General features: G+C 44.7%; 1 protein-coding gene across 1 annotated transcript in view; it reads right to left on the bottom strand.

Annotated features, from left to right (window-relative positions):
- Positions 1-14,942, bottom strand: part of SMARCA1 (SNF2 related chromatin remodeling ATPase 1) — a 373,846-nt gene that overhangs the window by 159,541 nt on the left and 199,363 nt on the right. The window contains exons 16-18 of the mRNA XM_082262882.1: positions 9,443-9,562; positions 7,508-7,618; positions 5,809-5,922 (exon numbers count right to left, since the gene is read on the bottom strand). Coding sequence (XP_082119008.1) covers positions 5,809-5,922; positions 7,508-7,618; positions 9,443-9,562 — 345 coding nt within the window. The remainder of the gene's footprint in view (positions 1-5,808; positions 5,923-7,507; positions 7,619-9,442; positions 9,563-14,942) is intronic.

Raw genomic sequence — 14,942 nt, 5'->3', positions numbered from 1 at the left:
CCAGAAAGCACTGATAAGGAGGATAAACACAGGTTATGCAGATAGGCATCTTGGATGTCTGCAGATGCTAGACAGAGGCAATAAATGATGACCTTGCGTTATTGTCTGGCCATAACTGTCCATGTGCCATTTTGGAATGTTTATGTACTTGTTAACCACTTAAGCCCCAGCCCTATTTCGGACACTTTTTGTTTACAAGTTAAAACCAGTATTTTTTCCTAGAAAACTACTTAGAACCCCCAAACATTATATATATTTTTTTAGCAAAGACTCTGGAGAATAAAATGTCGGTCATTGCAAAAATTTTTGTCACGCGGTATTTGTGCAGCGGTCTTTAAAACGCCATTTTTTTGGAAAAAAATTGAAAAATCACATTTCACTGCATTTAAAAAATACTAAACAGTAAAGTTAGCCCATTTTTTTTTGTATATTGTGAAAGATGATGTGACGCCGAGTAAATAGATACCCAACATGTTACGGTTTAAAATTGCGCCCCCCCCCCCCCCCCATGGGATGGTGACAAACTACGGTCAATAGAGATCTCAATCGGCGACGCTTTAAATTTATTTAACGGTTACCAGTTTAGAGTTAGAGTGTAGCTCTTTTTTTAAATTATTGCCCACGCTCTGGCGATCGCGGCGATACCTCACATGTGTGGTTTGAACAGCGATTTCATTCGCGGCTCGACTTGCGTATACGTTTTTTTTTGTGCGCGAGCTAACGGTGACGGGGGCGGCTAAATTTTATTTTTTTTCCTATTTATTTTTTCTTTTTTTTTAACTTTATTACAGTTTTTAAAAAAAAAAAAAAAAAATCTTATCACTTTTATTGCTGTCACAAGCAATGTAAACATCCCTTGTGACACCAATATGTAGTGACAGGTACACTTTATGGAGGGATCGAGGGTCTAAAAGACCCTAGACCCCTCCACTACACTTCCATGTATGCAAAAACGCAGGAAACGGCGTTTATGCATACAGCCGTTTTTTAAATTTGCCGCCTTTTGCAGCACAGTAACCCGGAAGTGACGTCATGGACGCCGCCTCCGGGTTACGTCATCGGAGACCCGATCGATGCCGTTTCCGGCATTCATCGGGACTCCATCCAGCCGGCGGACGTGCCGGCTGGGTGCTCGGGGCTCCCGGTGGGACGGGAGCCCCGAGCAAAGCCACGGAAGGCGGCGGGAGGGGGGGGACGTCCCCTCCCGCTCACCCCGGTGACAATTGAGCGGCTCCCAAGGCGCATCGGTCGTTACCGACGGAAAGCCGACCGTCGGCTTTAAACCACGGTACCGGGATGATGCTTCTAGCTAGAGGCATCATCCCGGTATAACCCCGAAAATTCTGCCGACATACGGGTACGTCAGTATGCGGTAAGTGGTTAAGGGATTTTAAATCCTGAACATGACATATTACCCCGTTGGGCTTTCGTGCAATAAAAAGGTTTGAGTAAAAACCTGTGAACCTATCTTGTGGAGATACTGGCACAACTACTCCCTGGGACAAAAGACAGTTCAGTTCATTTTGCAAATCCGACTGTACTTGGCAGATTTTGGTTGATTTCAGAGAAGAAACAGATGAGGTGTAGAGCTTTGAACTATATTTTGTACTCCTTTGAAACAACTCCAGGAACCCATGGGTCTGGGACCCAGAGGAAGCAAACTGTAACATATGTTAGGAGTGAAGACGCCCCCTTCATTGGGAAGAGGGCTTTGAGAAAAACTTGCTGGGTTTTGTGGCCCAAGTCTTTCACTGAAAGGAAAGGCTAAACTTAGTTTTGGAAGTTGAAGCCTGAGTAGAGCAATAAGAAAGAGATTTGTAAAGGGCATTGACATCCTAAATGTACCCAGGCGCAAAAAAAAAAAAAGGGGGGGGGGCAACCCCCCCGATATATCGAGGGCTGATGTGGACTTTCTCTGACATATCAGAATCGGCTTTTTTTTTTACCAATATTGCCGATAATTTCGTGATGTCATTCCGTATGTTGCGCGCTCACGTTCTGCCTTCTAACGCCTGCACGGCCCGTACGCGACGCCATTTCACCGCGCGCACTGCACTTAAGACCGCCTCCCACAGCCTCGTGTTACAGCCAGCTGCAGTCCGGTCCGGTCACGCTACCAGCCATCCATCCACCCACAGGCCCTGGCCTCAGCCACCTACCACAACAGGATGCCAGCCCAGCGAGCAGGCAACCAGCCACCCAGATGACACCAAGCCAGCCACCCACCACCGTGACCAGTGTTCCAGCAAGCCAGCAGCAGCTACCCGCCACAACAGGCCAGGGGGTGAGTGAGTGACACCAAGACAGCCCACCACCACAGTGTTCCTACAAGCCAGCCACCCACCACAGTGTTCCTGCGAGCCAGCCACCCACCACAGTGTTCCTGCAAGCCAGCCACCCACCACAGTGTTCCTGCAAGCTAGCCACCCACCACAGTGTTCCTGCAAGCCAGCCACCACAGTGTTCCTGCAAGCCAGCCACCCATAACAGGATGACACCAAGCAAACCAGCCACCACAGTGTACCTGCAAGCCACCCACCCATAACAGGCTGACACCAAGCAAGCCAACCAGGCACCACAGAGACTGTTCCTGCAGAAGTGTGCCATTTTTGAGCTCTGGACAGAGATAGCCGTCATTAAACGGTTATTTTTTCAAGAAATCGTGAATTTGTTGCAGAGAATTCTGCTTCAGGTAGGCCTCTTGCAGCTTGCCTGAAGAAGAGCTAAAAATGGATGCAGAGGCCAGTGTTTGGTTCCTGTGGTAAAAACAGCTCATCATCACTCTGAGTGTTTGCGGTTGATAGCTCCCTTTCACTGTTATAGCTATGAGAGTGGGTATTCCCTAGTAGGGTACTCACAGAGTAGGTTTCGGAATATAGGATAGTGAATAAAGGTAACTAATAATTTAGTTAAGCTATGCAAGATTTCTTTCACTAGTAAAAAACTAAGGATTAACGGAGTAAGGTAGGGCTAAAGGGTAGGCATAAAGTGCGCATTTCCTTGAAAGCTTGTTAGTTTCCAGTCATCTGAAGGTACAAGCCTATAACCAGGCTCTATTAATACTTTGCTTGTGCCCTGTAATGTATGATTAAGATAATCCAAAACTACCAACAGACCCCACAAGGCAGAATGAATGAGGTAGGATCCCCTGCTATATATGGGAACCTGTCAACATGAACAAAGCAAGAGCACAGACAATTATTCTGATGTTCCAGACCAGGATACAGAAGGTTACCAGAGGGAATGGCTCCAAACAGAAGAGAACACCAAGCTTAAGACAAATAAATCCTGATAAACAGAACCCAGCAAAACAGATGGAACAACAAAAAAATCCCAAAATAGAAATATAATAGTAAAGAAAGGACCCCAAAATCAGATGTGATCAAGAGGAAAAATAGCAATGGGGACAACCCCAAGAAGGACCTAGTAATAAAAATGGGTTTAAGCAACAAAGACCAGTTGGTCTAAGGTCTTACACCCTTTAGGATCAAGAGGATAGAAATTCAGTGACTAATCAGGGTTAACTAGCCATAAAATCAATTTTGCTAATCGAGGCACACCAGCAAACATATGTTATTAATACAACCCAAAAGCTCAGCTCGCAGGGCAGGAAGTGACTCCTGAGACCATTAGATAACTCAAATGTTTGATCCTACAAAGTTACAGTAACAAGACAGAGGCAGTAGGGTGGAAGGGATTCACCCTCAAACAGGTAGGCAAAAGGTTAGACCCCAGCACCAGACTAGTGAGGTAGAAACCACCAGAAGCACTGAGGATGAACCTAAAAACATCCTCCCTGATATCATAGTAATGCTGGGGCCTGCAGAAGAATGCTGTGGAGCATGCCTAACCCAACTCTTAGACAACAATCTAAGAAGTTCCTGATCCCCCCAGGTCCAGGAAAGCATTAACAGCCGTTGAGCAAGGGACAAAAATCTCAAAGCATTCACCTGATTAAGGACAGGACAAGAGAAGGTTATCTGGAGGGCCTTCCCAAAGAGGGTGCAGATCAGTCAAAGGAGAAGCACTGATTTCAGATGAAGAGGTCATACAATGTTCTCCAGACATACTCCATTCCCAGTGGAGGGTAACTGCAGCAGAAAGTAAGGGTGTTCCACATGCTGACAATCCAGGGAGGCAAAGGGTTCTGCTTGCCACGCAGGATAATTAGGGTGCGTTTAACACACATGCACTAACATTTGAATGGGCTGCCTAACGCACCAAAATTCACAGAAAAGGTGCATTAACAAACAATGTGATGTCCTGCATTGCAGGTGCATTGGAAAAGTGTGTTACAGCGCCATTCAGAATGGCACTCCACAAGCAATGAAACAACTCAACAGTGTGAATCTAGCCTTAATTAAAATACATTTACCCTTAAACACTTTAAATGTGATAGTATGTTGCCTATATATTTTATGAAACTAAGATAATTGCACTACAAATAAATAAATATACAAGCTCAACCAAGCTCTTGAAAAATATCCACTTTATCAGTCTAAATCAGGGTTTCTCAACCAGGGTTCCGTGGAACCCTAGGGTTCCTTCTGAGGTTACAAGGGGTTCCTTGATCAATAGGCAATTTCTGCCTCTCAGAGAAGTTTCCAATGACACCATTGTTCCTTTTAGCTCTCTGTAAGGAGGTAATTCTTCCCAGTGATGACAAGAATTAGGAGCATTCTTCCCACTGACTGTCACACTAATGTGTCATGAGTTGTAGATTTTTAGCAGGGGTTCCCCGAGACCAGAAATTGATTTCAAGGGTTCCTCTGTGTTGAAAAGGTCAAGAAAGTCTGGTCTAAATAATGGAAGTTAGAATATCTGTTATCATAGTTTCAATTAGAAGAATGAAACTATGTTTCTGGGTGTGCACATCACAGAGGACTTCTCCTGGACTGATAACACTGCAGCACTGGCCAAGAAATCACAGCAGCGTCTCTACTTTCTCTGCAAACTGAGGAGAGCCAGAGCCCCATCCCCCATCATGTACACCTTCTACAGAGGCACCATCGAGAGCATTCTGACCAGCTGCATCACTGTGTGGTATGGCACCTGCAACGCGTCTGCCGGAAGACTCTGCAACGCATAGTGAGAGCAGCTGAGAAGATCATTGGTGTCTCTCTCCCCTCCCTTCAGGATATTTATGGAACCCGTCTCACTCGCAAAGCTCTATGCATTGCAGGTGATCCTACCCACCCATTACACAGCTTCTTCAGTCTGCTGCCATCAGGGAGGAGACTGCGGAGTCTCCAGGCCAGGACCAGCAGACTGAAGGACAGCTTTATCCATCAGGCTGTCAGGAAGCTGAACTCGCTCCGAACCTGCCCCTTTGTCCCTTTTCTGCCATAGGCACCACTGTACTATGCACCTCCCCTTCCCTAGATCCCATATCCCTAGGTCCTTCCATCCCCTCCTTCCACTAGCATTCAATGACTTGCACCAGTCACTTTGGCAGCATTGATCTGCTCACTACCTCATTCACCATGGAACGTCATTGGTCTGCACTTTATCTGTTGTGTTTTTATTTTAACCTTATTTTTCTTTACTTTTTAGCGTTTTTAGATTTTTAGGCTATATTGTTAGTGTTATTTGTATGCACCTGGGGGTCTAAGAGTAACGTAATTTCGATTCTCTGTATGTATGTATTGTACATGTGGAAGAATTGACAAATAAAGTCGATTTGATTTGATTTGAAATCACCAACTGAAGGTAATTTATTTGAAAATGCTATACAAGATAGTAAGATTTATCCTATCATAACAAAAGCTAAGGTATTTGGTGTTTCATGTGGATCATATTTGAAATTACCTTATATCCAATAGTCTTTCTGTAATAAAGAATCTCTTTCTCCAGCAACTCAAACAGTCTAGGGGGAAAGAATTGGAAGTCTTGGATATTTGGTTGCTTTGGGGGCCGTGGTGCCTTAAAGAGAGAAAACAAATTTTAATTATTTGCTCAAATTTTCTAAATCGATTCAACTAGAGTTATGGATCCAAATAATTTCTCCCACTTAACTTTTAAAAAACTGTTTTTTGCTTTTTTTTTTTTTTTTTATAGCAACTGTTTTAATAGACATAAAACTGGGAAGAACGAGACTTGAAGACAAACTCTGCAATTTATTCCTGTAGTCATTAATATTTAGGTGTATTCTGAATATGTCAATACTTAGGAAGAGCCTAACCTAGAACAAGAAAGCATTTTATAACACTGGAAGGACCTGCCTGCCTTCTTGTTCCAGGTCATTGGCTCATTAAATAATAAAGCTATAGCAGTCAAGGAATTGACATCTACAAAAGCTTTGGAACACAGATTTCTCTCATTCCAGTTTACATTTAAGACTAAGGCTGGCCATACATGTTCAATTTTCCTGTACAATTTTACTTTAGATTTACTTTAAACTATGTAGTGCAAGGGCCTGCCTAACTGGATACAATTGAAAGTCGTTTAAGGTTTTTGGTAAATCTAAATGAAAATAGCACAAGAGCATTGAACATGTATGCCCAGCCTTACTCTGGTCTTGTATGTCACTATACTGTTTTCCTGTTACTGTGGCAAGGCCAGCCGATTAGGCTCTGGCAGAGTAATGTGTAAAAAGCATAAGTGTCATTGCCACATTCTCTAAAAGAGCACTAACAATGGGTTGGTGTTCTGGCTCTGCACAGGCTTTAGAAAACCAATGAACAGGGCACCCTGTCATAGAAGGACAGCACTACCAAGCTTTTTTTTTTTTATTTGTAGATGGTAATTCACTTAATTTCACAAAAATCATTACATGAACTCTCCCCAACTGGGTTTAGTAATCCAGTGAAAAATCACTTGGGTGGGACTTCATATGATAACCACACCCATTATTTATGTGTTAGTGAGTCCCAATAGACCAAAAACAATCCAATTTACAATCAATGTTCTGGTTCACCAAAGGTTATGTTATGCTTTAAAAAAAAAAGGCAGGCCTTGTTAATGTGGTATTTATTTAAAAAGATGTGATAATACTGGAAAACAGTTACCTGAGCTCTCTATTGTTTAGAAAAATGTGTCATTTTAAGCTTATAACATTCTCATCTTGTGAGAGCCATACAGGTCCCTGAAGCTACTGGCTGAGCAACGGTTTACAAGTTTTTTTTTACATACATTTGCACTTGTGTGATTTATGAAATATGTCATCCCTTATACTTATTACTGCTCAATAATATACATACATCCACCAGTGACCCCTACAGAAGTTTAAAAAATCCATTCTTTGATGTGTTTCTGTATTTATTGTAACATTCTGCTTCTTCTGTGATATATACAGCATATTAGAGTAGTAATACATAAAAAAGCATAAGTAATATGTTATCTTTTAAATGATAAAAGATGTTGTTTATGCTTTATACTTATATCAGTTCATATGAACGCTTCCTGATTTTGGATGTGAAAAACACAAAAATCGAATTTATACAAATCAGATTGTTCACACAGACCAACATTGTTTCAGGCATGATATTTTTAATGCTAGTAGTTTTACCTTTGGAGCTCTTGGTTCACTGACACGCAAGGCATCTCTAAAGTATGCATCCACAGCATAATTGGCTTTACGTTCTCGTTTCGGGGGCTCTATCCACTCCAACATACTCAGCTAAATATACATGCAAGAAAAAGCAGCACTTAAAAAAACGTATACACTTTATTAAAAACTGTAAAACATTATTATTATTAAAGGACCAATTAAGCCTGTATACCATGAAATTAAATCAAGTTTTGATTTACTTGATGAGAGAGCTACTATCACTAAGGCTAGGTTCACACTAGCACGATCAATGCGCATTTCCCACATCATGTTCGAAGTGCCAATGAAGTTAAAAAAACCGCAAACACAGGTCGCAAACCCGGTGCATTTGCCTGCACTGGATGTGGTTGCAGTGCGTTTCTAAAGGTAGTGCATGCACGACTTTTGGTGTGATGCAGTGCGAATAGAGCCTATTCAAAATAAATGGGCTCAAATCGCGCCACACTTAATTGCATGCACTGCGCATTCCTGTACAATTCATAGCGTGAACCATTCATAGCGTGAACCAGGGCTCAAGAAAAGACAATGTATATTGAGGTAATATAACAAGTTATAATGCAAGAATGGTTATGTGGCATGACTACTTGTAAATGTATTAATACATTAAGCCTTCCGCATTTAAAAAAGAAGGCCCACTTTTTAAAGTGTGTATAACTTTAATTGTAAATTTTTAAATCCGAACCTAATCGTCTTTAAAGGATAAGTTCACCTTTGGGAACATGTTACATGTTCAACCAGTTTTTAGGGTGTACACTTTCACATGTTCCCACTACTGCACCTGCTGCCCACTCCACTGCCTGTGGTGACAGCAAGCAGGGAATCTTCTCCTTCTGCTTGCTGTCACTATTTTAAAAGAGTTCTGTGAATAGAAAACTACAAGTACCATCAGCCTTTGTGGCTGTCAGCTTGTAGTTTCAATGAACCCCCAGGGCGCTATTGAGCACTCTGGTAGTTCATTGTCTCTTCCTGACACAGACAGTGTTGACAGGGGAATCAGCACTTGTCTTCTCCCGAGGAGGGGGGAGAAGACAAACTGTACCCAAGTTTATTGATTGATCAACTTGGTACATTCAGCCTGCCCATTAACGATTTAAATCTCAGCCGGTTCAGCAGGAGGTTCGAACTGTGTATGGCCTGCCTTAGTGATTCAGTAAAAACCATTGTCAGCTTCAGTGACATAGCCTTTTCACAGATTGAAACCTCCTCTCTTTCTACACATCAAATCTTCAGTGGACAGCAGGCTTTAAAGGCTACGTCCACTTAAAAAAATAATAATAAATGTGTATATATTTTTTTGGTCACAGGAGCCTGCAATGCATAGCAATGTCAGGTATAATGTCAGGCTCCTGCAAAGTCTTCCTCCAGCACTCTGCCTATACATCCATATGAACTTTCATTTGCAGAGTTGGAAGAAGGGTCAGTGGACTAAGAGTGCAGTGATCATCGCACTTGTATTCCACTGAGAATTCAAAGTCTGTTTGCTGAGGTGGCAGAAGGGACAAGCAGTTCATGCATTCACAGGCCTCTGTAAATGAATGATGCAGGTGTGATGGCAGAGTTCTACACGGCCAAGCCAATTTCAAAAGTGAGAAAAACCTTCTGCATGCGGTCACAAGGGGAGGACGCTCTGGGGTGTGGGGGGTTGCTTAGCAACATGTTACAGTCTACATACGGGTGGAACATGTAACATGTTGCTAAAGCTGGAGTTAGCCTTAAATGGTAATGTTTTCAGCTGGAAAAAACAAAAGTCCATCTGACATCACCCTGACCTTGAAAATTTAAGCACTGGTGCCAAGTGTGCTCACTATACTAGCGCCTAAGAAATCATTTCCCTCACACTTCACCTAATAATATACATTTTTCAATATATAACTTTTGCAAATTAAATGTTACCTTTTGTTTTTCTCGATAATCTTCTCCTTCAAAGTTATATAAACTTGTTTCTGTATCCATAGAGAAATTTCTGAGACTGCTTTCTCCCATTTTTTGTAAGCGCTCTGCCATTTCAGCAGTCTGAAAAATAAATAATATTTTCAGATAAGTACACTGGAAAGAGGGGGTCGGTCCACAGATCATCAAATATTCCTCCTTAATTTGACAAATGTAAGAAAGTTTTACAGACATAAAATCCACTTTACAGGAATAGTCATTTCACCCTATGTAAGTACATACAGCAGTGCCTCAGACAACCAAAATGCATAAGGTTTGGAAAGGATATACTGTATATATTTGGATAAGGAGCTTAATGCATATATTCTGCAAGTGGCAACATGAGTGAATACATAATAAGCACACAAACATGTTGGGCATGCTTTGTCCTACAGTCTATCTTTCAGCTGAGGAAGAGGAAGGTCCTCCGAAATGCGTCCTGTGACCCTGGACTCCAGGTGGACATTACCATCCATCGTCCATTGACACTGGGAACGAGGAAGCCGTGGCACTGCACATGCCTACTGGACTGTCAGAGCCATTTCCCCATTATCAGCAAGTGGCACAGAGATCTGGACTTTGTGCCTGTAGCAGCTCATCATCCATCCATCCAGCTGCACCCTTTTGGGACTGTTCCTCCATCACAGGCTTACACTGTTCTGTGGATTCCCATATAAACATGTGTGGTTTTTATACTTTGCGAGTATTCGTTTTTAACTTCTTGGAACTTACTACACAAGAGTGGTCGCACTGTCTTCCTCCCTTCCCCTATCTTTCAGTCACTGCAGATGCAGCCCACATCTAGACCAATGATCTGCACAGAAGTCTAGAATGACCTTTCTTGGTTCATAATTATTGTATGAGTAGATAATATTTTAAAAACCTATCGTCATCTCCAGCTGTAAATTTAATCATACTTATTTGATATATTTAATTATTAACTATGCTGCCTGAAATATTTGTGTTGCTTTCTATTTGCTTTTTGCATTGCTAAAAAGTTATTTTTCTCCAGTGGAATATAAAGAAGGAGAATTAGCTGGACTCTATAAACCAAATAGTATAAGGGTTTCCCATTATTCCATTACTAATCATGGTATTTATGAATATGCATCTATCATTTAAGTCACACTATGGATTGTTTAGGTCACAATGCAAAGAGTCTAAACCGGGGAAATTTTGTCTTCACGCTAACACAAAACACAAAAATATAAAGTATGGTATCTAAAGGGGCCACACAAAATGTCACTATTATCATTTTAGAAAAACTCTAGCTATAGCTTTAAACTAGTTAACAACAGAAACACTTCACTTGTGGAGTGCAGTGAATAAATAATCAAAACAAATATTCAAATATTGACTCAAAACTGCTATAATTGCAATAAGTAAATAATAAATAAAACAAAAGAATATTCACATTTAGGCTCGGTTCACATATATGCGATGCGGGAAGGCTGCGAATTCGCAGCCTGTTCCCGCATCGCACACGCACCCCCGGCAGTTCACACTGCCATATGCGATACGCTGGGGGTGTCAATGTAATCTTAACGACATCCCCAGTTTGATCGCATATCGCAGTGCGATCGTGCAGCTCGCACAGGATCGGATCGCACAAGTGTGAACCGCTGTGCGATCCGATCCTGATGCGGCTAGAAAAAAGGGTCCTGTGCGTGTTTGGTGCGGCTGCGGTGCGAATTTAGCCATACAAACTGTATGGCTAAACTCGCACCGCACAGCCGATTGCATGTAATGTCGGAGCAGTGCGCTCCGATATTACATGCGAACCCCGCACATGCACAAGTGTGAACCGGGGCTTACTGCTGCTGCTTTTAAATAAATAAGGCCCACACTCACCACATTCTCCAATATTTGGATGTGAAGCAGCACTGGTATAAATCAATCAACTCAAACACATAAATCTAAGTGACCGTATGATTATAATAGTCCTTTCAATAAAGTCCAAAGAACACTGCACCAGTGATCAAATAACTGAATTTTTGTAAAATCTTACCATAAAATTCCTTTCTCTGAGTCCTCTGACAGTCGCCGCCCACTCATACAGTCTTCACCAATGGGTATTGACCTCTTATCCACAGGAGCAAGCTAGGCATAAGACTTGTTAAATCAAAGCAATTTACATAGACACACCTGTAGGGGGCTGTCCCTTTGGTCCAATACCCCCCTGCTATCTGCCATCCCAACTCAGTTTGGTAGCAAGCAGTTAGAATCCATAAAACCCCAAAATAGGGGCGGGGGCGACGACTGTCAAGAGGACTCAGAGAAAGGAATTTTACGGTAAGATTTTACAAAAATTCAGTTTTCTCTTACTTCCTCTGACAGTCGCCGCCCACTCATACAGTCTTCACCAATGGGATGTCCCAAAGCAGTGTAGACATGAGGGGTGGGAAGCGCAACCGTCACAAAGGCAACGCAGCACCCAAGTCAGAGAAAGGAACATTATCTGAACAGAAAGGTAAATCCTCTGGCTAACAAAGAAAGGCTCAACTGGAGCAATAACCCAGGAAAGCAAATAAACAAGGCGAAAAACAACCCCAACAGTCAGGGACCGGCAAAGCCAGGGCCCCCTCATGGCACTGCCGCACACAGAACTTTGGGGCCAAAGGAGGCATCTGCAGATGCCAGAACATCAAGTTTGTAAAGTTTTGAGAAGGTGTGCACGGACAGCCAAGTCGCAGCCTTGCACACCTGGGCCACCGAAGCCTGATGTCGGAAAGCCCAGGACGCACTCACCGCTCTGGTAGAGTGCGCCTTGACAGGAAAGGGCGGTACCCCTTCCTTAATCTAATAGGCCTGAACAATCGTCTGTCTGATCCATCTTGAAATGGTTGCCGCAGACGCAGCCGTACCCTTCCGAGGTCCCTCAGGAAGGACAAAAAGAGAATCCAACTTCCAAAAGGATTCAGTGGACGACAGGTAAACCCTGATCGCCCTGGACAACATCCAAGGAATGTAAGGCAAACTCCTTAGGATCCTTAGGATTCGCACACAGCGAAGGTAGGACAATGTCCTCGTTAAGGTGAAAATCAGAAACCACCTTAGGAAGGAAAGATTGGTTAGGTCGCAAGACCACCTTATCCCTATGAACCACCAGGTAAGGGGAGCGGCAAGACAGGGCCGCCAACTCTGACACCCTGCGGGCAGAAGTGATCGCCACCAGAAAGGCAACCTTTCGTGACAGCAGAGGTAAAGAAATTTCCCTGATGTTTTCAAAGGGAGGACGTTGCAAAACGGACAGAACCAAGTTCAAGTCCCAAGGAGGTAAATGCGCCCTCCGAGGAGGAGCCAAATGACGCACTCCTTGAATAAAGGTGCGTATCAAAGAATTAGACGCCAAGAGGCGCTGGAAAAGGATAGCCAGTGCAGATAACTGGCCCTTAATCGTGGTCAACGCAAGGCGCTGGTCCACACCAGTTTGCATGAAAGGCCAACACCCTCGCCACTGAAAAGGAATGAGGAGGGATGCCCCTGGATTCACACCAGGCAAAATAAGCCTTCCAGGTACGGTAATAGATCTTACCGGACGAGGCCTTCCTAGCCTTAAGCAGGGTAGGAATGACCTCAGATGAGAGACCCCTGTCTCTCAGGACCTGGCTTTCAACAGCCATACCGTTAAAGCCAGCGACTGTAAAACAGGATGGAAGATCGGCCCCTGGGACAGCAGATCGTACCGTAACGGGAGCCGCCATGGAGGCTCGACAACCAGTTGGATGATGTCCGCGTACCAAGACCGGCGCGGCCAGTCCGGGGCCACCAGAATCACCAACTTCGGTTTCCGAGACCAACCTGTGAAGGAACCTGGATAACAACTGAATCGGGGGAAAGGCATAAATCAGGCGATACTGATGCCAAGGGACCACCAGCGAATCCGAGGCGTCTGCCAGAGGATCGCGTGTTCTTGCCACGAACTTTCCCACCTTGTTGTTTAGCCAAGATGCAAACAGATCCACATCTGGGGTTCCCCATCTCGCACACAGCATCTGAAACACCCCTGGGTGTAGGGACCATTCTCCCTGGTCCAGGGTCTGGCGGCTCAGCTAGTCGGCCTGCCAATTCTCTTCACCTGGAATGTGAACTGCCGAAATCGCCGGGACATGCGTCTTGGCCCAAGACAGGATGTCGTCACTTCCCAGGCTGCCCGGGTACTCCTGGTGACCCGTTGGTGATTGGTGTAAGCCACCGCAGTGGCGTTGTCCGTCTGCACCCGCACAGGGAGGCCCCGAAGTTGATCCGAACAACAGAGGAAGCACAGTCTGATCGCTCGCAGTTCCAATATGTTGATCGGTAGGGAGGATTCCTCCTCCGACCAAGTGCCCTGGGCAGACAGAACGCCCAGAACGCCACCCTAGCCCGACAGGCTGGCATCCGTGGTGATCACCGTCCACAATAACGGGCGGAAGGACTTGCCTTCCGTCAAGGCCGGGGACTGGAGCCACCAGAGAAGACTCTTCCTGACGTTTTCCAAGGATTGAGGAAACCTGTCCCATCTGGCCAGGATCTCCGCTTGAAGAGATCGCGTGTGGAACTGTGCAAATGGAATTGCCTCGAAGGCTGATACCATCAACCCCAGGGACCGCATGCAGGCCCGGAGTGACGAGGAATCCTTGTCCCGGAGGGACCTGACCTCGTCCTACAGAGTCCGGAGCTCGTCCTCCGGCAGAAAAACCTTTGCTTGGGCAGAGTCCAGGACCATTCCCAGGTAAGAGAGACGAACAGAAGGGGACAAGGTCGACTTCTGAACGTTGATGGTCCACCCGAACGCCTGGAGCGTCTGAACAGATCGCGCAATAGGCTCGGACTGGCGCTCGATCTTAACAGGAGATCGTCCAGATATCCCAGGATCGCAATCCCCTGAGCCCGCAACAGGGCCAGAACAGGAGCCAGCACTTTGGTAAACACCCTTGGAGCCGAAGCAAGACCGAAAGGTAACGCCACAAACTGATGGTGGGCCTCCGCGATTGCAAATCGGAGGAACCTCTGATGACCCTCAAATATGGTGATGTGTAAATACGCATCCTTGAGGTCGATGGAAGCCAGGAAATCTCCCAGACTTAAAGAGGCCACCACCGAACGGAGGGATTCCATGCGGAACTTTTGAACCCGCACAAAGCGGTTCAGAGCTTTCAAGTCCAGAATTGGACGTACCTTGCCCTCCTTCCTGGGCACGGTGAACAGATTTGAATAAAACCCCCGAAACCTGTCCCGATGAGGCACCGGGACGACCACCCCTTGGGCGAGGAGATCCTGAACTGCCCGATGAAGATCGTGCAACCGATCTGGGGTCAAATGAAGATTTGAGGGAAAGAATCCGTCCGCTGGCCCCGAAAGGAATTTGATCTTGTATCCTGATCGAATAATTTCCTGAACCCACCTGTCCGGAACCCGGAGCAGCCAAGGTTCTAGCAAACCGCACAGACGAGCCCCCATCCCTGAAACGGATGAGGGCGTC

The sequence above is a fragment of the Pelophylax lessonae genome, assembly GCF_965119305.1.
Source record: "Pelophylax lessonae genome assembly, chromosome: 7".
Classification (NCBI taxonomy): Eukaryota; Metazoa; Chordata; class Amphibia; order Anura; family Ranidae; genus Pelophylax; species Pelophylax lessonae.
This window is presented reverse-complemented; position numbering and strand designations above follow the sequence as displayed.